At 40.2% G+C, this 22,933-nt stretch overlaps 1 protein-coding gene across 3 annotated transcripts; it reads right to left on the bottom strand.

The window, feature by feature from the left end:
• Nucleotides 1–6,925: 6,925 nt before the first annotated feature.
• Nucleotides 6,926–22,876, bottom strand: dapk2b (death-associated protein kinase 2b). 3 transcript variants are annotated; one of them, XM_067589835.1, is made up of 12 exons: nt 22,666–22,876; nt 21,966–22,173; nt 14,391–14,612; nt 13,386–13,524; nt 12,489–12,618; nt 12,312–12,360; nt 12,192–12,218; nt 11,934–12,086; nt 11,381–11,426; nt 8,426–8,515; nt 8,252–8,332; nt 6,926–7,969 (listed from the first exon to the last, which is right to left on the bottom strand). In XM_067589835.1, exons 2-12 carry the CDS (start codon nt 22,040–22,042, stop codon nt 7,892–7,894), a joined length of 1,092 nt encoding a protein of 363 aa, XP_067445936.1. In that variant the 5' UTR covers nt 22,043–22,173; nt 22,666–22,876; the 3' UTR covers nt 6,926–7,891. The 3 variants fall into 3 exon arrangements, with proteins under 3 accessions (XP_067445936.1, XP_067445934.1, XP_067445935.1); XM_067589833.1 differs by lacking the exons at nt 6,926–7,969; nt 8,252–8,332; nt 8,426–8,515 and adding an exon at nt 8,692–10,644; XM_067589834.1 differs by lacking the exons at nt 6,926–7,969; nt 8,252–8,332; nt 8,426–8,515 and adding an exon at nt 8,692–10,644 and having other exon boundaries at nt 21,966–22,141.
• Nucleotides 22,877–22,933: the final 57 nt, after the last annotated feature.

Genomic DNA, 22,933 nt, shown 5'->3' with positions numbered 1-22,933 from the left:
TCTGTACGAAGAATCAAAAGTGAAAAGTACATTCATTACAGACAAAATGACCTTATGGCTTACCCTGAAGGGCATCAAGGCACACTCCTCATTCACACTTCTGCAAAATACTCCAAAGTAATGCTGTTTTGTTTTGGAGCTGATTTTATTTGGTATTGCCAGACCTTTTGAATTTGAACATTTTTTGTGAAACCACTATGATCCAACTGTGGGATTCAGTTTCAGTCAGCCTATGCCAAAGCCATTATATTCCTCTCCGCCTTGTTTCAGTAAGAACATGGTGTATTCACAGAGGGTGAAAACAGTTTGTGGGTGTAGCGTGGCCTGGAAAACAATCTGCCAGGAAATCGAGGAGATTAAAAATGGTAGCGGTCTACCACTTTTTGGATTTGTCTTTCTCTGAATCAATTACACCGTTTAGTCATATGTTCTCGTTTTCCAGATTACAAGAAGTGATTGGCAGGAGGTAGAGGGGGTCGATTACCCAGACTGCATTGTTTCAGCGTTGCCGCCCCAGATTCCATCTCCCAGGGCAAGGCTGCACTCACGTGCACAGACGACCCGACAGCATTCATGTCCAAAGACAGCTGGCACAGATCTGCCTCTCACTCGCCCTGAAAAGGGGAAGTTGTTATGAATGATAGGAAGAGCCGCATCAACAAAAAAGTACCTTTCTCATAGGACTCTCTAAGGGAGTTGGACCATGTAGTGATATGGCTGCCAACGTGAACATGTGATGTGCTCGGGAACTGAATGGAGGACAAAGGGCAAGGAGCATAAATGTAATCAAAAAAGCAGACAGGAGTAGCAGATTAAGATACTTCATTGGGGCACATTACAAAATCAAAATGTGAGGCCATGAAGGACACATTCTAAAATTAATATGATTATTGGAGGGAACTTCTCATATTTTATGTATTTGTATTAAATACTTAATTGTAAAAGGTAAAGAGGAACAAAAAATGTTCTGCATTACTGGTGAATTGAAACCTTAAAAAGGCAATTCACAAGTGAACAGAAAAAGCATAAGAATATCTCATAAGTGATAAAGAATTAGATGTTCATTTGTTCAATTATGTGTTCAATTATAGCCTAAAGTGGCACCAGAATTAACTGGTAACGTTATAGACCAATATTATCCAGGCCGATATAAAAGAAATCATACTGCTTTCCATTTTAAAGGTTCACAGAACCTTTTCCATATTGATTGATGTCAGATTTTTTTTTGTTTTGTTTTGTTTTGTTTTTTCGTCCAGGCTCTGTGTGGGCAAAACTACAAAGCTTGATCATTACTGGAGGAGCAGAGACGGAGGCCTTTTGTTGAAAGCATATAAAGGCAAGTGGGAGAGAAAAAAAAAGGAAGGAGGGAGGAGGACAGGTCCATGGTTCCAGTTGCAAAAAGCCGGAAGGAATAATAAATAGAGCTTCATTCTCTCCAGCTCCCTTTTCATTGTAAATTGCCCTTGATTTGAGCTCCAGCTGAGTGTGAAATGACAAGGCGGTGTGCTGTTGAATCAGGGCCAAGGTGGCGGCTGCAGTTATTTATATGTACTGTATCTATGTAATTAATTTTTCAAGACATAGACAGAAAGACAAAGGCGGAAAGTCACCTCCCAGCAGCTGACTACCCAATCAGATTATATATACAGTATTCTGTAAGAAATATCTCATTTAAAAGTATATTGTCCTCATGCTATAAAAAGGCATCATTACCTCAGTACAGGTAGTGAATAAAGGGAAGATAATTGCAGCATCTCCTCTGCAAGACCTTTAAAAGTCCTCCTTCCTTAAGCTGTAAGATTTAAATAACCAACTAAAGTCTTCTGTAGAGCAACAGATGCAGTTTGTGTTAATGCTCACCCTGGCTGTAGTCTTTAATACTGCAATTTTAAAAGGTAGTCACAACCACACAGTCATCACATGTAATACATAATTATACGTTGTGAGTAAAACTGATTTGCTATCAGCAGATTGTAACCTGCTAGCACTTCAGAGCCAGACAGGGATTAGCTACTCTGTTATTAAACGCTCTCAAATGTCAGACACTTGAACGGGGATTAATGTTCAAATTTGGAAAAAATCAAGGCCATTTGACAAGGAGTCCATCAAAACAAAAAAGAGAAAACACCAGATTCCTCAATAATTTACAGGTAGTTTGACGAGCAGGAGTTGCAAGGATGATGATTCACTACATCCTGCCACTTCACAGCCTCCCGCATGATGAGACTGTCACACATTTTGATCTGATCTCGAGGAATGGACTCATTATGTTATTATGAACTGTACAGCTGATTCATTCGCACTCTATAGAGATAATGGTCTCACTCGCCAGAGGACTGAGCACCTTTAATTAAGAGACCTGTGAACCCAAAATATCTGTCCCCTGCTCAATTATTAGTAGAGCAGGTTATACAAATGATGAAACAGCCCCTGCAATTCATTGCTGCTTTTCACTGGGGGAGTTCCTCAGTTTGTCAATCAAAACTCCTGATGGTTTGCAACTGGGGAAGTCTAGTCAGTCATTGTCTAAGCTTTAGTCAATCACAGAAAGACAAAACAAATCCATTTCCATAGCTTATTATTTATTGTTTAATTCTGCAGCATATCGATGTGGATAAATCAATGCTGTTGTTCCTTCCTGATATTGCAGTGGGAATATTATGGTCTCCAGCGCTAGTCTTCACCGATACAGACAAAAGTGGCTTCTGCAAGTCAGTATAGTGGAATTGATTTTTTTTGCCATCTCCAGTTGGTTATCCTCAACCCTCTTAGGAGAAAGAACAATGTTCAAAGAGCACTGTTGCCATCCTGTGTGTGTTTAACCAGCTGTATTGACAATGAATATTTCTTCAGATGCAAAGTTTTTGATCAGTCAAACAATTAAAATGGCAGTGAATCAAGGATATATAGTATCAGAGGAGGAAACTAACTTGTGAAAAGTATGAATATGATGTAAAAGCTAGATTGTAGTTGTCAAGGAGACATGTTCAGAGCAGAAATTATGGTTTTTATAAATAAGATAATTAAATTGAATCAAATGAATGATAGATTTTCAACAGTATGTTCATTAAATCCATAAATGCACACTTTATTTAAAGTACATTCTCATAGCGTGGTCAACCGATTTAACATCACCACATAGTATCTTACGCAGGCTTTGTTTTTCATGGGTTCATTTGTATGCAGTTTTTCACATGTGGACTGTCGGTGCCTCAGAGACCAATTATGTGAGCGAGGCATCATCAAGCCCTCACACCACAACCATCCACATATTGCCAGCTAATTACCTGTACTTACTCTTGTAGCAGAGGAGCAGAACTGATTCTCGTGGGCTTTTGATCTCCTTGCAAGACACAATGTTTTAAAAGAACAAACAAGAACCATTTTAGCCCAATGCATTTGGGAATGTTCAAAACCCTTTGGGGGTGTCTATATTCTATACGGACCTAACCAAAACATGTATCTGACAAGAGGGAAAAAGGACATTATAGTGTTGTACAAGTGGGGATATTTGGATGTATAGAAAATATAAATACCTTCAACAAGCCCTTCACACAACCAGCCATCTCTTACTTGTCAAGAACCTTGAAAAGGTCTGTAAAAATTGACAGATGTTCTGAGTTTAGAACAATAGCTATGTATGTGTGAAAATTGAACATCCACTTCACTCCAGTAATATTAATTAAGAATAATAACACCACTTTCAAAAATATAGGCCTGAGGCAATAACTGTCCACCAGATAAGTCAGTGGCCCATTTTGAAGCTTTGTCAGATCCACAGTTGCTCTTATAGCTGCGAAACACAACTTTAACTGAGAGGTCAACCAATCAGATGGCCGGCTTTGCCTTAAAGGGGCATATTAGTCATCAGTAATGTGGGCTCATCAACACCTGTCACCTCCCTTTGGTCTAATCACGCAGGTGCAGGGGAACCAGATTGCTAAAGGATAAAACATAGACACACCACTCAGTGACACATCAAGAGTACAGAACCTAAATATGGCCACCCTTCATTAAGTCTCATTTCCAAGAATAGGAAGCAGACTGTGCTCTTGTAGGTATGAATAATGCAAGCAGCCTCCAGGAGCTCATTTCCAGAGAGTGATCATCATGCTAAAGTATGGCCTAATGATCACACAGATAAAGTGAGAGGCTGGCATTCATGATTAATGCCCTCAGGTCTGTCTCCAGAGCTACACAGCCACCGTTGTCAGATCTCCTGACGGCTCTGTCCACTGAGCACACAGCATCAGACGCTCACAGAAAATAAGATGCACAGTCGAAATGTAGTCAAAGGATGAATTGTTGGCATTTGTCAGAGCGCACACAGCACGCTGTAACACCAGATATATGATACTTGCTACTGGATACAATACCTAATAGATAATTCATACAATATTCATGTGGCATATGATTGATTGTTTTAAATATATTACAAATCCACTCAGTATGAAATGTACCAGAAGAGAGCTACACCTCAGCCATTTTGCACTTACAGTTGCAGGTTTAAGCTGTGCTCTGGAGAGAAATTCATTCATACACATCTCATATTGTGTTTTTCACATGGGTTAATAAGATATTCCCCACATTTACTCTGTAAATCAGTTTGATTTCTGTTTGTTTCTATTTTAATCCCCTTTTTTTTCTCTTGTTAATTTGCACATAATGATGTAAATCATTCTTGGTCTCCAAGCAAGATGAATGATCATATTTGTTTTTTTGCATATGCCTTTACTTCTATTTTGTATATTTTTGTTTATTTTCCTTGTTATTTACAGTGTTGTCATGTAATAAATTATTGTTTATGAGTTACATCTACTTTTGATCTTGGTGCAGATGTCCCTCTTATGCCCACTAGATGGAGCTATTGTGAAAGAAACAAAATATCACTGGAAGAATATTTCCCTAATACTTATAACCATAAGGTTGCATGTAGCCACCCGATGCAATGATCTCAACAGGGAGGGAATGGTAATATATTTCACTTTCAGTAGAAGACCAACACTGCCATAATAGCAGTGACGTTTGAATTTAGAAAAAATCAACATACAGATTATAAGTGTGCTTGCATCAGGCAGCCTTTTAGTGTCAAATGTCTGTGATATGATTGTAGAGGTTACCATGGTATCTCACATTTCAGATTTACCTGCAGGTAACTTACAGTAACATTTATGCTGAGGTCAGTCTGCCTTCCTCATGCAAGCTACATTTCATATGGCATTTTTGGCTTCTTGACACGTCAGGGAGTCAGACACTGCCACAAAGACATCTGTGTCTCTTTCAATGACAGACACGGTTTTGTGTTTCATATGCAGCATAGGATTTCTAACAGCACGCCTTATTTGTCTGTGTGAACGATCCATCCATCAGATCATCCCACCATAAGTCTGCTGGAATCCCGTGATCCCAGAACCCTGTTACTGGTAGACCACAGAATTGATCCTAGCATACCAGCTGTGACTCTGTTACATGAGATGCATCAGACCGAACTGTAATGGATGACTGGAAGGCATGTCATTTCACTCTCAAGCAATGACAAAGCTACAAAGGACTCAGCTCATGTTTCAGTGAGACATGACTGAAATATTTACAGTCACCAGCCTTTTGATAGACTCCATCAGTCAGAATACAGATGAGCGACCCGAGCATGCTCTAGATGTTTTCTCCTATCTCATCTTATGCCAGTAACTTACAGGTTGGCATTAAACGGTATTGGGAACTGCTAACACACAAGCACTCTACTGCAGTGCTGTCATTACAGAGAAGATTTAAGATGTGCAAAGTCACAAGTCTGATAGCTGCAAATCATTTCTCTTTAAACATCAGAAAATTTTACTTGTTTTCCAGTAACACAGGCTGAAATTACACTGTAAAATCCAGGATTTATATCAAAAACACATTTCTAAATTGTCATCTTATTAAAGTAAACTTTATTTAAAAGAAACACTTGCAACTGCCAAATCTTACCTTTTTGTTATGATTATAAAAGAAGGGGACTGTAGCACAACTTTTCCCAGTCTAGTATACAGTAGTGCTGTGGAAAACATGTATTACATGATATGTATCTTGCTGTCTGTGTGTACATTTTTACTCAAAATGTAGAGAGTTAATGCCAAAATTAAATTTTATTTTAATTTAGATCAGCATTGACTGATCCCACCAAGGATTTTTTTTACATTGTTTCTTGTTTAGACGAAAACATTTACATTTAGACCACATTTTAATATGCAATTGTGTGTCTAAAATGGTTTGTGTTCTTAAACTGAATGTTAAGTAATTACATAATACTGAAGCACAAACAGGCTTACGGATTACAGATTGACCCACTTGTTGATTATGACTGCTTTCTTGCCATCATTGTGGAGCTGGCCTAGATTGCATCACTGCCAAAAATGTATTCAGTTCAGGTCAAATTATCCCTCCAATCTCTTTCAGCCCAACTGCGCCTAAACAACATCACTGTTGTGAGACTAAATAATTGACCAATGGCCGGATGAAAAATCAATCTTAAATGTGAGTCGGCAACAAGGGAAGTTAACTATAACAATTAGTGCATATTGATGTTCAGAGAATTAACAATGTATTTATTGTCAAGGGACACTGGTATGTCTGTCCTTTTCACATTCTCATTTGGTTTTAAGGTGGAAAACCGGTTTGGGACATCACATTGTAAAAATGATGTGTCATGTCTCCAGTGGATTTTCACTCTCCAAACTCCAAGAAAAACATATCGTCATAATCATGGATTGTCATGGGGCTCAAAGTTAAAAAAAACCAAAACTATATTTTTTATTTGAGTGCCCAAAAAGCACATGTATCAGGTTTAATGGCAATTACTAATATCATGATGGCATGTTCTGATTTTTACATTGTCATGGAGTCTCTCATTTTTGACCAACCCTATTAAAACTAAAAAAAAAAACAATCATAGTCATTAATTTATTAAACATTTCAATTTACAATACATACAAGTGAACAGAAAATTATGTATTTGTTTTTAAAACAGCGGATGTAAGATACAAGTGAAACTGAGATAAAACATTTGGCTGACATATATATTTACACCATAAATACATCAAAATATATCAAGAACAAACAACTGCATTAAGAAATACAACGGTGAAATGTCTTTCACATATGTATAGATAGTTATTTATATACTGCCATTATGTATGCTCAGGACGAAATGTAATGATTGTCTCATTAGACATGAGTAATTTACAGTAATTAAAAATATGCTGAGTTACAGTACACAGATGGCTTTGTATAGCATACAGGCTTCAGGTAATTATTCTTGATGTGGCAAATGAAGAGTAAACTGTGTTGTATGACATTACTGTACGTTAAGCAGAACAATGTGTAAACATTTGGTTATGAAAATCTGCTACCGTCTCGCCACTCTGCCGTGCTAACACCCTTTATCTGACAATACTTTGGACAAAACACCTCTTGTAAATCCCCACACGCAGCCTGCACAATAAAAAGAACAGAGTCTAACTCTCTGTCAACACTTGGCTGTCTAACAACAGCTGAAGCATTTTTAAGACTGCAGTTATTAGAGGAAGCTGCCTCCATTCTTGTGCATGTGCTAACATCGGCTTCTCAGTTCCTGTCAACAATAATCCAGTTATATCTTCTTATGCCAGAAAACAGTAGCTCTAATTCAGAAATGGCTATCTAACACACAGCAGATGATCTGCTGGTTTTGTCGGTCACCAAGACAAAGAAAGTTGCTTTGACCACTGAAAACGCTGCATCTTCAGCAGTCATTCAAATACTGAGGCTGATTCTTTATGACAAGTGACAGCTGCAATGTGTGTGTCAAAGAGTGCAGAGTCACTGTTGCAACAGGAACATCGTCGACTGACACACTTGACACTGGTTTTTGCTCTCAGGAAGTGCTGCTTCTCTTTCTGGTCCTTGGTCTTCTCTTGAGGATTTCTTCTTCTTGGTCACTTTCACAATCCCTCTGAAAATGAACAAATGACTGAGTTAAAGAAACAGCTGTGCCATTGTTGGTTTGGTGAAAGGTGATGACAATTCTATCACAGTTGGAGAAGACCCACAAAAATGAAGATTTTTAAAAATTTCATTTAAATAAGCAGAATGTCTACAGTAGCTGTTTTAAACATGTTATGTGATGAGTTCAATGCAACTCAGCTCAGATAGTAGCCACTGAATTACTAATCTAAGCAAATACAGTTGCTCTGAAGTCCAAACTGAACCAGTTTAATGTTTGATTTACACCTACCCCATCCTGCTCAGGCAGCTTCTGGCCCTTCCTCATGATCCGCGTTAAATGATTGCACAGAGCCACAATTCTGAATGACAACTATAGAAAACAGACAAAATAACAGACACAATCAAATCAAGAGTAACATTTTTGGATTGCTGTAAGGATCTAATTGTGCTTCAAATACTTTACCTTCCATCTGCGTCTGGCGTACTGTCTTTTGAAGTTCTCCAAGTTGACCACTGACAACCTCTTCACCATGGCCTGTCTAGGATTAGAAGGCTGTAGAGACATAAGGGGGATGAAATGGCAGAGGAACTATCTTAACTATCTCATATTAAAGTAAAATAACAGATTGCTAAGATATTTGTCTGATTTTGACAGTGGAAACTGAAATACAACAGGAAATAAACTGAAATCCCAGATCATTTTCAAAAATGTGGACATTGGATACATAATAAATGATAAGCATTTATTTCAGTGTTTTTGACAACAGTGAGAAATGTCAGTGTGCACATCAAAACTGAAGCCAAAAAGTGTGAGGCGTGTACATTTGTAGAGATGCTAAAATGACACAGATAAGGGTGTGACAAGTCTTTAAACACATAAGATCTGGATAGATGTTAATTTTCTTGTTTTTACAAGAACATCTCCAAGAAAGAAATAAAAAAAAGGCATCTAAAATAAATAAATAGTCAATCTTCAGTAAAAGTGCACATTTGAATTAATAAAAAAAATATTCTGACAAAAATAATTTGTGTCTACACATGTAACTTTACAAATGGATAACCAATTTACATCAATATACAGGCTAAAAATTAAAATGGAATGAAAAAATAAATCAATCAAAAATGTGAACTTCTGATACATTCCATTGAAAAGAATTGCTGTCTTATAGTCATGACACAGAAAAAACGGACACATTCAACATTTATCTTCATTGTCAAAAGACCAGTGGCATCTATAAATTAATCTTGTTTCATTGTTTGCTTAATATCACCTCAAGTTAACTATGTGCCATCATTTTTGCCACTTAAAGAAATAGGTGACATTTTGGGGAAATACACTTCCTTGCTGAAAATTAGTGAATAAGGTTGATAATATTGTCATGTCTGTATGGTAAATATGAAGCTGGAGCCAGAGAATGGTTAGCTTAGCTTAGTTTAGCTTAACATAAAGACTGGAAACAAGGGGAAACAGCTGGCCTGGCTATGTTCAAACAAAATATGCCTAGCAGTACTAGCAATACCTCTAAAGCTCAATAAATGACACTTTAGATCTCTTTAATCCGTACAAAAACTGAAGTTGTGGTTTTATGGGAGGTTATGTGCCCAAAAATAGTCCAGCACATAACAAAGGAGATACAACATAGAGGGATTTAAAAAAAAAAAAAAAACTTTGGACAGAGCCAGGCTAGTCGTTTCCCCTTGCTTCAAGTCTTTGAGCTAAGCTAAGCTAACCACCTCCTGGCTGTAGCTTCATATTTACTATTAAGACATGACAGTGTATCGATTTTCTTACTGAACTCTGAAGGATGCAAATAAGTGTTTTTTCCCAAAATGCGAAATGTCGAAGAATTCCTTTAATCGACTCTATCGTACTACAGAGCATATTCAAGGAAAAAATCTTAGGACTAAGCAAAATGTCAAGACTACGCAGCTATACATTCAAAAGTTTGTGTTGCTGAAAAAACATCAGTGTGTTGAATTCAAAGAGTCTCATTGCCATAAACATGTTAAGATTCATCAAAGCTCAATAAAAGTGTGTCTTCACTCAGGTTAGCCAGACTCTGTGAGTGGCTGTTTAGCCTCGGGGCACAGTTCCCCTCCACAGGACTGATGCAGCAGCTCCTTCAGCGCCTGCTTCATGTCCGTATTCAGACTGCTGCTGTGAATGCTGCCGTTGGCTCCTTCTGGATGCAGAGAGCTCATCACTTCCTGCAGCCACTGTAGCTCGCAGTTTAGCTCCTGCCTCAGAGTGTCCAGCTGGCTCTGTCTCTGCTGGTATTTCCCGCTGATGCTCTCCAGACTGGCGTCTACGGCCTTCATGTCCTCCTGCAGCAGCCTCCTGTTGGCCTCCACTTTACGAAACTCATAGCAGACCTGGGAGAGCTGCTTCCTCGCAGTCTCACTCTCCTCCTTGTACCAGGCTTCCTTGTCGTTGTAGATGGCGAGCAGTGCCTCTATGTCACCCTGCAGGGTGTGGCGGGCCCCTGCCACCTCTGACAGCCCCGTCTGCATCAGGTTGATGTCCTCCACCATATGGACGAAACGCTCAAAGTTGGCATATGTGTTGTTCTGGGGCATGCTGGAGTGGGACTGGATGGTGTACTCCTTTAGACGCTTCGTCTTCAGCTGCTCCACTTTCTTCTCGGCCTCAGGGGCAGCGCTGTCCTCCATGTGGCCACAGGACTTCAGACAGAAGGGTGGAGGAACACTGAGTGAGAGGCTGTCTCATTGTTGCATCTTGAAAACACACGTAGCGGTGAATGTCCCAGCAGATGAAGGATTAGTGTGTGACCCTATAGCGAAAGCCATGGCAGGTATGAGCGCCAACAGACAACAGACATTCCTGTTGAGTGTGTTATGTTTCCTGCCTTCATGCTTGTATCCAAACAGGATGATGACTCCACAGCAAAAACACCATTCACATGCATTTCAGCAGCCAGTGTTGGAGTAGACTTCCTCTATGTTACAGGGTGTTAAATGTCCATGCCATTAAAAACACAATTAGTGAGATCTTGCTTCAGTTCGCTGACATTTCTCGAAAAAAGAGCTATTGAACTTTCAGACGGTAAAAGACAGCTCAGATGTGTGGAGCTTGTTGATAGGTGAAGAGTGAAATAAATATTCCCAGAGTGAGGGTTGTGGTGCAGTGATGGATACGATATACTGTTACTGTGGTGCAATAGAAGGAACATATAGGCAGATAACGGGTGTGTACTCTGGGATTTTGAGCCTATATTCAAATTTCTTCACACATTTAAAGATGGATTTGCCTCTCCTAGGAGAAATGACCCTGTTACCCTAATGTGACCTTTGACACTAACTACAGTTACATATTGTTAAACATTTTTGGGTGGAGTTCTGACAGCAGTTACAGAGAATACAGAAACATGCTATAATATAGAATAAACCAAGTGCATACCTTTATCCAAGGATGGCTGAGGGCGTCCTGTATAGTCATCCGTTTTCTAAAGTGATGAGAGAAAGGAGAAGAAACCGCAGCTGAGTAAATACACCCAGGGCAGGGTGAGCGATCATGCTTTAGGATATGAAACTCTCAGGAATACTTTCAGGTCACCACAACTTTCGCAAGAATATTTAGTTTCCTGGGGGTGCATTTAAATGGAAACATGTGTTAAGCAACAACAAGATCACATTTACACAGACAGATAAGTATATACAAATGCTTTGCTTCCGGTAATTAGTTTAAAGTATAAATAATGTTTATTTAGCTTATTTCATTTAGTGAATCACATGGTGTCAGTGAATTTGAGCAAAAAGAAATGTGCCCAAATCCTTTGCTCTAGATTTCTGTGGACTGGCTGCCCTTTCATTCTCATTTGGATCAGGACCGCATATTTAATGTGCTTAGGATTTATTGCTGTGAAACCTTACTGGGCTTTGTGTTGGAATTGTCAGACATGACCTTTGACCTTCAGCTGTTCTGCTGTTTGTCAGAGACCCGTTACTTTTACCTCGTGTCCTTCTCCAGGAGCTGCTTGATGAAGCTCTTGGCCAGCTCGCTTGTATTGCTGAAGAGGTCCTCGTCAAAATCGTAGTTCATCGCCGAGATGTTTCCCAGCGTCTCCTGCTTTGTGTCACCGAGGAAAGGTGACGCGCCGCTCAAGCTGAAACGGCAGCAAAAACATTCATACGCTGACTAAGACCTTCCTCGAAAATCCCTTTAGGTACATTAAGATCCCCCTTCATAGTCATGAATCATCCCAACTTACAGTATATATGTGATGACTCCAATGCTCCTGTGAAAAAACAGCACAAGGTTAATCCAAAGTTATGTACTGCAGCCTGCTGTATGGAAGGGAGCAGAGTCAGAGGTAATTAAAGGCTCTTACCACATGTCTGCCTCCAATCCCAGTGGCTCATAGTTGACTATCTCTGGAGCTGAAAATAGACAGCACACACTCCTGCATCACAAACAGCGCCAGGCAAAACACCAAGCCTTCTTCTTAAAATGTCCTACAGTGCAAACACTTTTCTCACTACTGAAAACTTGTTTGAAAAGCACTTACCAACAAATTCAGGGGTTCCAAAAATGTTTTTAAAATCTGCCCCAGCTTCTATTTTGTGTGCCAGTCCAAAGTCTATGAGTTTGATGCGGGGTAGAGGAACATTCCTGTCCAGTAGCATTATATTTTCAGGCTGAAGTACAAAAAGAACAACACAGGGAGGCACATTTGTCAGCAGATTTCAGCTAATACCAAGATTGGGAAATACATAAACAACACTGAATAATAGATGTTACCTGGTGAAAGGCGCCTTTTGCGTAAGCGTTGAAGAAAAACATTGCAACAATTGTTATGGTGTAATATGAAAGCAATTAAGCATATTTTTGGGGGGATTTACAAACCCTCTAGAGTTACTCTGGATTCCTATAAATCAATGTAAAGGTCAACAGCTGTAATATCTATGCTAACTGGACAACAGTTTCAACATTTTCCTTGACTGACTATTAACCTTCTGATTTCGCAGTAAATGTTAAGCACTAATTAGTGCACAAATCTGTCATCGTGCACTGAAGGTCAAAGCCTCGGGAAGGTCTGAATCAAGCCCTTCACTGTGCATTCTTTTTCCTTAATTGCCAAATGAAAAGCGTAGAGAGTGAGGAGCCGCAGCTGTAGAAAAAAACAGGGCCGTGACTTTCAGCGAGCAGCGTGGGCGACACTGCGCTCTGAAAGTGATGAGATAACCTTGAGGTGTCTGTATCTGAGAGTTTGGATCTCAGCCACAGAAAACAGGAAGGATGAGTGATTCAGAATAGCAAAACTCTACCGGCATGTACATTAGACACCTGCTATATATATTTCACAGATTCACATGCTCAACCTTGCATGTACGTACAGTACGGTATGAGCAAAATACAGTTTTACATGTGATGCACAAATGTCACTTGGATGGATCTTTTGTACCTTTAGATCAAAATGTGAGATCCTCTTGGCGTGGAGGTACTGGACTCCATCGAGGATCTGTTTGATAAACTGAGTGGCCTCCTCTTCACTGAGAGACTCCTTCTGAGCCAAGAAATCGAACAGCTCTCCTCCAGAAACCCTGTAACATACACACAGACACTTAAGGACTCATCCTGTGGGCTCAGATAATCTGGAGCGAGGGCTCTCTTGAAGGTTATCTAAAGTGTGTTCTCAGGATTTGGATGTGCTGGTTCAGGATGCCTTAAATACATTTGTTTGTGGCAACAATTCAGGTCTGTTTTGTGTCATTTTGCCCTACTTATGAAGCAATCTAGCTCTCTTTCTTTTCATACTAAAATTTCTGAAAAGCTGCAATTGGTTTAAGGTGTCCTTTGATCAGTTGGCAGCCCATAAGCACAATGTTCTTTTACATTCATACAAAGAAAACATAACTGACTGAATGAATCATGATCCTGCAGCTGAACAGAAAAATGTCAGTCAATTCATCCCAGTTTTAATTGGACTGATATTTCAATTAGTCCTAATTGGTGCCTCCATGTTCCCAGGCAATTGCTGGACACAGATGAGGTCATCTGAGGCCTCTTTTCAACACAAGCGTTATCGACTCTGTGAGAGACACTCGGTTCTTTCTGGCACACATGATCTTGGCAGAGGTTTCCAGCAAACACAGGTTCAACAAACAATCTGTGTACACAGATACAAACTCACAGTGAACTGTTACTATGCACAGACAAAACTTAACCATTGTTGGTCTGAAACATTCAAAAAGTTCCACTGATGTTTTATATTAAAACAAGATGCTGTGCGTTATGTTAAGTATCCTTTGACTTCTTTTGCAGGAGAAATGCAAAAAACGAATGATTGTGTGGAGATGTTTGGATGTTTTAAGGTTAAACACCGGTGTAAACTGGCAAGCATGAGGGGATTCTGTTCTTTTAAATGTAAGGATATGGTGATGTATTGTTGGATGATGCAGTGACTCACAATTCGAGGATAAGCACCACATCCGTGCGGTTCTCGTACACGTCGTGCAGCGCTACAATGTTGGGATGCTGGAGCTGCTGCAGGATGTCCACTTCCCTCTCGATCTCCTCTCTTCTTACACCACGTCTGCTGACTCGACTCTGGCGCTTCTTGATGAACTTGGCTGCATATTCAACACCTGTGCTCTTCTCTATGCAGCGCTTGACAATTGCAAACTGCCCACTACAGACACAAAACAGAAAAAAAAGACTGGCATCACTTAATGCTATTATTGCTGTTGAAAAATATTGTTTGTGTTTAATTTTGTTTCTTTAGGTATCTTTTTTTTAAATGAACTTCTCATCAACTAACAACAGGATATAGCTATAACGTATGGGAGGAAGTTGAGTGTCAAAAATTACTGAAATATTGCGGTATAACCCATCACTTCCTGTTTCCCAGACAGACAAGAGAACAATCAGATAGGCCGGCAGTGTGGACAGAGTTGCTGTCCTCCCCCTCCAGCAACCTTCCTGCCAAATTTCTAGCCATCCTCATGAGATCAGTCCATTGAAACAATCCCAAAAACGCTGAATATTTCACAACAGAGGTGTGGCTTACAGTTCATCTCTCAGTGGATCATTGTTTCACTTTTTACTGAGTTCTTGTTATGCATGTTACAGCCTGTGGATATGTATTTATGACATGGGTTAATGACTTCAAATGACTTTAAGAACGCTGGCACAGCTCCATCAATAAACTCGGTGTAACATTTTCCTTTGTTGTCACTCTCCCCTAACATAACTACAGAGTCATTTCACTCATAACTGACCCACTGACAGACTGAATGAGAAGTGTGAAAACATTTTCCAGCGCTGTCGCCCAGTTAAATATATGTTGTGAGTCTCCATGGCTTTATTATCAGAGCAGCACTTGTAATCTCAGACCTGACAAAGCCTGCTGCCACTCCTGCTACTTTACACGTTTCCTGCTGCTGTGGGCTGACCTGCCCACTCTATACATTCAGACTGTGAAAACAACCCTCTCAGTCACTGACCCTTCAGTGTCATCCCACAGGAAGAGATGAGGGTGAGGGTGGTGGCAGAGCTGCAAGAGAGTTTCTGAGTGGGGAAGATGAACGTTATCTTTGACAAGAGGAATAGTCAGTAAAGTATGCATACAGACTACAATGTTTGGCTGAAATATATTAAAGCTAACTATGATTATTTGTTTATTCCACAGTGTAGCTTGGACATGTATTTTTAGACAATGTGAAAGACCTCACAAAGAAGGGAAACAGATAATAACTGGCTGGCCTTTTATATGTTTTGGACATAACTGTCCACACAGAGATTCCAGGGTGGCTGAGAGAGGTTGTCCAGTCTGTGTCCACTATTATCATGGTGTCTAGTGGGCTAAGAATAGCTCTGCTCGCAGGCTCATTCGCCACCTGCCACCTCTCTGCTGCTGTTGCTGCTTGTGCTGCTGGGGAGAAGAAGAGGGCCTGCTGAGTTGGAGGAAGAGTAGAAAGGAGGAACGCTGAGAGGAGCTGCTGATAACGGCTGCCTCAAACAAACACAGTTTGTTCAACAGTCCAGAAACATACAAATACCCACTGAGCTCCTGCCAAGCTCATTTCATACGGCAGGTTACACTTGTACTTTCAAAGTGTGCTGACACACTCATAGCTCCAGCTCATCACAAAACAAACAGGGGATTATATGCGAATGTTTATACCGCCATAATCATCTTTGTAGTTTTAGGTAACCCTTCTGACTCAATAACCTTTCCCTTACCGCCTCAGTGCGGGACGATTGAGCCAGTTTGCTCTTTATGAGGCACACCCTGTGCTGTGCTTACTCAGTTTTACAATCACATCTGGGAGCAGCTCCACTGAGGCGTTTAACTAAGCCTTCCAATAGATTTGCCTTGCTCAAGTACACAAAAACATCAGTTTCTGAGGTTTACTGTTACTATGTAAGCCCAGATTTTCTACTAAGGGGGCAGAATAGTTGGTACATCTTACAATATAAGCAAGCAACACTGCAAATTATGGCCTTAAAGCATTTAAATCAACATTTGTAGACAGTCAAAGACACAATCTGAAAAAAAAAATCAAGATTATACGCTTCTCAAAAGTACAGTAGTATTAATTGCACTGCTTTAGTGTTCCTGGTGTTGTGCCACCCTTTGTGTCTACTAATGAAGAATGTTCTTGAACAATTTTTACGCTTCCAGGTTCTAGAGAAGTATCCATTTCACCAACTTAAAACCACAGAGCCCCTGGTGGTTATTATTGAGACAATTTACTTCTTATCACAGCAACAAAAACACTGTCAAGGTCAGATTACGTTGAAAACATGTCTCAACAGAGGATGCGGGACAGACTCTTTGAACAATGGTCTTCAAAGAGTCACACACACACATGCTGCATGGGGCTGAAGCAGAGCAGCATGGAATCTGAAATGCTCCCTCTATCTGTTCTATTCACAGGACGTTTCCACCCCTGAGACACATCTGAAAGGTTGACCCTGTTAGAGATGACTACGATAATGTGTGAACTGAGGAGGAGGGTAAGTCACTCAATGAATTCCACTTGCAAAAACAGGCAAGTACCCCGAGGGGAGGAATCGTCACATGGCAGCAGCAACAGTGTCCTTGATTCGCCTGTTAAGCAAGACTGAACGGAATAACCCCTCGTGTTGATGGTTGTAGCCCAAACCCGAGACAGTGCACAACACAAATGTCATTGCAGGGGCTTTACTTTAGCGTTGCTGTGGAGTGTAAAGTAACAGCGGAGAGAGCAGTGATGCTGGGAGTGGTATTCCACAACGGGCCAGGCGTGCCGGCTGCATTAGCTCTAAGCCGGCCACTGGGGCTGAAAGTACCATCTCTCCACAGAGTTTCCACTCCCAACAGCTGAAGGTCATTATCCATAGCCAAGGTTGGAGGAATGCTCGGACAAGTGGCGCCGGCCCAATATTTAAACACATTTCTCAACTGAACAACCTCTGGGGCAGCGTGACAAAGACGGCCAGATTCATAATTGACCAAGCCCTGTCCCTAACCACCCCAACCATCTGTGAAGTGAAAGTGGAGGAAGAAAGAAAAAGCTGATCACATTCATCATTGCAGAAAAATATCATTTTTGTCATGTCAGAGGATGAAAAGCTGTATTATCTAGAGTAACAAATGCTTAATAACCCAAATACACAATTTGACAACCGCTTTATCTGCTATTAGTATGAAATATCTCAACATTTGCATCATGAAGTGTTCAGGACACTGTAGATTCTCACTGGTTTTGAAGTGGTCCAGTCTCAACAAAGCATCTATGGAGAGGCAGGGCTGTATGAGTATGCTGACAGTAACGGGTTGACCTCTGTCAAACGGGAACTCTGGGAATGTCCAAGACAAGAGGCCAACACGGAGTTCCCTGTATCGGGCTGCACTGTATAAACACATTTTTCACTTATTCGACAGCAGGAATGTCTGACTACACACACTCTTATCCTCTGCTCCTTGTACACGCACGCCTACTGTGACTGCTATAGATACATCATGTAAATCCCTTTGGAGAAATTCTAGCACTTTACTGGGACGATCAGCAGCACCTGTCCACCTCGCGACTGTCAGTTCTTTTCACTTCAACACATCCAGTGTGTGAACACGGTGGCCTTAAATGTACATTGCTGCACTCCCTGCGTCCTCTACAAAGACGACAAACTTCTGCAAACTGAAAACTCGTAATTAATTTCCTTCTGTGTGAATGTACTGACTATTTCTACAAATTACACATATTGCAGTAACTGGGAAACACTTTGCATAACATGTGGTGTGACCTTTTCCGTGTTCCTGTGTTCAGTTGGAACTAGAGATTTGAGTAATTTAATAACAGGAGTCTAAAGCCATGTGAGCAGCTCTGCCAGGCTGTACTTTGGTACAGTGATGCTTTCAGCTCAAATTTAGCTAACTTTAGCATGCTGACATGCTGATGTTTAGCAGGTGTTTACCATGTTCACATCCTTAGTTTAGCATGTTAACTTGATACTTAACACAAAGTACAGCTAAAGGTGATGGGGAAACCACTGGTTTTAAGTAAGATTCTGTCCTGATGGTGCTAGATGAAAAGTTGGATCACCAGAATGAATGGGTACATGAATGCCTGTACAGTTGTTAACAACTGTAACAGTTGTTAAGATATCATTTATTGTCCCCGAAGGGAAATTTTTCTTGGGCTCAAGACTCGAGGAACAAAATGGTGGACCGACATCACCAGCCACACCACTGGCATGGCAAAAACAAAAAACACCACAAAGGTGAAGGACTCATACCCACTATGATGCAAGTGCATGCTACACTAGGCAGAGTTTAAAATTTGGAGGAAGTTGACAAGCCTTTTATTTTTGTTCAGGCACGCAAAAACAATGGCACTTCCTATCCAACGGAGCATCCTGTTAATTCTTGTCGTTGCTTGATGATAACTAACAAAGATGACGTTGTTTCATTCATTACAGGCACACGCAGTGTCTGATGGCCACCACGTTATTGGCATCTAGTAAAGAAAGCAGTAAATGTATAAAAGCTTCTTGGAGAAGGAATCTGTTGTTGACAGGTAGAGTCCTTTTTCCCAGTCTTGCCTTGACGCAGACACTTGTGTAACAGCCAAGAGAGAGTTCTTATGATACATCTATGGTAACAGCTCACCAGTCTCAACAGTCTCGTGTGAAGGCTAGTGGCAGCTGTGGGCTGACACTGTGACACTTCCTACTGTATGTCATCATCAGTAGTCATCAATCAGACGGGAAGACAGGTCAGTAAATGCCTCACATTTCAAGTAAAGGGTTGTTTTACAGATAGGTTTACTAAAAAGTCTCCGTCAGTATGGAAAGAAACATTGAGTACAACTGCGTGGGGCCCTATGACATTAAAATCTGTCAACAAGGGGGACGTTATGATGAACTGACTTTCATATAACGAATGGCTCAACAGTTCCACAGAGGAGAGAACATCTTAAATACTTAAATACAAATCAGTTTTTGGCCCCCTTCATCAAATTTTCCCCACCCTCTTGTGAGGACAATTGAGTAACTTTCCTTTGTGGCGTATGGAGAGGTCTGAACCCAAGAGGCTGTCACAAACTGTGGGTGGAGTGGGCTGAACCCTCCAAAACTCACTACCAACCCATCACAGCAAGACAAAATAACTGCAAGGAAAACATTTAGCTGCCAGATTGGTGATAAAATTCTCACATACGTTTTCAGTTTCAGACATCTGTGCCTTTTTAACCACAAGTTTCTATATCTCTTGACAGTAATGCTAGGCTCTTTTCAAGTAACACCCTTTCAGCATCACCACAACACAATGATATTGTCAGTCTTTAGATGGTACGTTTCCTTACCGTCAGACAGTCCTGTTACCAGAAGCACTTTACAATGAAGCAACTTTTAGAATGGGTTTAAAAAGAGTTCATAAACCATTTAGAAACTCTTTAGAAAGAGTTTTCTAAAACCTTTATCATGTTTTCATAATCTTTTTTATAAAGGTTATACATTTTCAACCATTGGCTTTACAACTGACTAAATGCCATCTCCTACTTTGTGCAATGTTTGTGCACTGGAGGCTTCAAGTTTCACACTTGTGTAAGTTCATACGGGACCATGATTAGCTTCCAAACTAGTTGTGATGTCACCAGTCATGCTTGTAGCTACAAGCCTTTAACTCAGATTTAAGGTGAGCATGGAGAAACTTTCCCCCTTTGAATGTGAAAACAGTCTTCTAATGTCAAACTCTGCACAGTGAAGCTCAAATGCAGTCAGGTGAGAGTAAGAATAACTAATTTTTTAGTGGAGGGAGCCTTTAATAAATATTTCACTAATGTTTAATAGTTATCAGTTAAAAGCTGTTGATTAAAACAACTTCTGGCTTGTCTTTTTAGCTTTTTACTTAACTGTGAAGACCCCTCTAATCATCTGCTGATACACCATTACTAAATGGTTCTTACAATAATCTATCAAGTGTGTGAATGTTAATAAGTTGTTAATAAATTATTGTTGGTTCAGATACTTTGACGCTCTTCAGAAAGCAAATCCAATGTACCCGGTAACATAAAGGTTGTTCTTATTAATACAGCGTTTCTGCTTAATTCTCAACTTCAAATTTATTGACTTTTAAGACCTTTTTAATACCTATACAAGGAAAAAATAATACCATTTCCACAGTAAAAAAAAAAAAGTTAAACTATAATACAGTATAAAATGCTGTTGTGTTTCATGAGTCAATTAGTGATCCACTGCTGTCTGATATGAAAATTCTTGGCCGATACAGAAACCGATTGTTTAGCCTAAAGGCGCATATATTTAAAAAATAATATAGACCTATATTGGCCAATACCAAGAGTTGGTTGTTTATGCCTGTGTTTGCCAACTTCTCTTTCATCTGCCTAAACATTTCAAGGGACACAATTTTAATTAGGCTCCATAACCTCAAAGTGATGTAGCTACCACTACTGCTGCATTTAGGCTTTATGGTTTACATTGTTTACACCGCCACAATTAAACGTTTGACTCAAACAACAAATAGGAGTGCTTGTGAATTTGAAATTATTTCCAAAAGATGTTCAGCTAATTTGAAAAGATGATGACAATGTAGGCCTTGCCCTTGAAACTATACATGCCAAACCTAAGATAATACAACTGTTGTTCTTATTAAAGGTCTGACATTACATTAAACAGTATGATGACTATAACATAAGAGATGGCTACTGCTGAATACAAACATATCTGCTGAAACAGTGGAAGGGTGCAGACAGTCACATCCCTCTTTACATCGGCCTACTTGTGTTTTTCCCCCTTGAAATCTTCACAGATGCACTTGAATATTTCATAAAGGAAAATACATGAGGAATACCGTAAGTACTGGACACAAAAGCATATATACGCAGCTGGAGAACCCATTTCAACAGCATAGGGTGTGTCAAAGAAGTTAAATGGCCAGCAAACATTGGGACATAGTGTATATTTTTGATTAGCAGTGAAAGGTGAGATGTCAGACGCTTTCCCTTCACACCCTATCTTTCTGTTAGCAAGTGGTGCACATGCCCAAGCTGTCCTTCTGTGCTGAATGGATTTGTAGCTTCCTCAGTCCATATTGCACTCTGCCAACTTCCTATAATTTATTTCCCCATGGGACACAGTTTCCTTTATGTCTGCTCTGTATGGGCTTGGTTAATACTCCCGCTCACCAGCCAACACATGTATCCTCCACCCTGAATGAGAGTTGTAGTCTTGAATAGACAATAAATGTGAGTCTATTCTCTCTACTGCATTTAACATATTGTACCCATACAGAACTTGTTTTCTTAGAGTGCGTTTACCTGAAACTTTATCTCTTGCTGTAAACCTCAGCCAACTTAAACACACCGACACTCCCAATTTCAAGCTTCAACAGGCCAGCTGTTTGCATACCCCCGCACACACACACACATGAGGACCACTCAGGCGTACAGGGGAGAGCTGAATCACACTCAAAGTGAGGAAGATCATTTTCTGTACACTCCTTCTACTGCTTCATTAAACAGTTTAGAAAATTACTTACCTTCCTAGTTCCATTCCAATTTCATAGAAATCATCCACATTTTGTTGCTTGAATACCGCCATGCCGGGTGTCTTCATTGATGGTGATCTCCTTGATATGCACCACTAAAGCCAGTCCGTCCTCTCGTCTGTCTATCCGGCTATCTTCTCTCTTTTTTTTTCTCCGCAAGTCCAATCCTGCTGATGCAAAGAGGAGTTCCTGTAGATTTCTAACCAGAGTGATGAAAATGTTTACTACATGCCCCAGCTTGCTGTATGGCATTCCATCTCAGAGATGTATGTACTTTCACCGTGGTGTTGAGAAAGTTTAAACACTTTAACTTGACCAGTTAAGGAAATAAAAAATAGCCCCTAATCTGTCTAAATGCTGATTGGGGCTTCATTACTTAATAAGAACAACTCATAAAACTGTGCCAAGCTGGTCAGTGTAACAGAGTTTAGTTACTGTGATTATAACAGGATTACAAATGAGAGGAAAAGAGCATTTGGGTAATTAGGGCAGGGTATATGTTGTGAAACATTTTGTCTGAATTAGTAATCCACTGTGCAGTATAGCAGTAAACACATATCTACACACAAAAAAGTGAAGATAAAAATCTGCTCATAACAGTACAAACAGATACCACAAACTTCCTATCTGGTAAGTTTCATGTCACACTTAAAATGGTACAAACTGACTGCAGCTCTAACTTATGTCTCACCTTCAGTCAGATGCAGAGCTGAAGATACACTTGCATCTGTTCCCACGTCTTCTACTGTTGGTCTGGTCTCCTCATGGTCGCAGCTCAGTCAAAAAAACGTCTCCTTCAGCGTCTCTGTTGTTTTCTGTCACTTGTGGCAGCACCATCAGGCTTTTGTGTCTGCACAAGTCCCTCCCCCTGATGGCTCTATTATGAAACTGCACCATGAGAGAGGCAGGCTATCAATAAAAATGACTGACACATCTGGTGTTTTCTACTCAACGAGCAT

This window comes from Thunnus thynnus, chromosome 5 (genome assembly GCF_963924715.1).
Source record: "Thunnus thynnus chromosome 5, fThuThy2.1, whole genome shotgun sequence".
NCBI lineage: Eukaryota > Metazoa > Chordata > Actinopteri > Scombriformes > Scombridae > Thunnus > Thunnus thynnus.
The sequence above is the reverse complement of the archived record's forward strand: the minus strand, read 5'-3'. Positions and strand labels throughout refer to the sequence as shown.

What these genes read in the sequence shown, in the direction of transcription:
- dapk2b (XM_067589833.1), bottom strand. Translation starts at nt 22,042, where the DNA reads ATGAAGACACCCGGCATGGCGGTATTCAAGCAACAAAATGTGGATGAT. An exon ending in ATTGGAATGGAACTAGGAAG is followed by an intron (nt 14,613 to 21,965) that starts GTAAGTAATTTT and finishes TTGTGTCTGTAG; the next exon opens with TGGGCAGTTTGCAATTGTCA. An exon ending in GGATTGGAGGCAGACATGTG is followed by an intron (nt 12,219 to 12,311) that starts GTAAGAGCCTTT and finishes GTTTTTTCACAG; the next exon opens with GAGCATTGGAGTCATCACAT.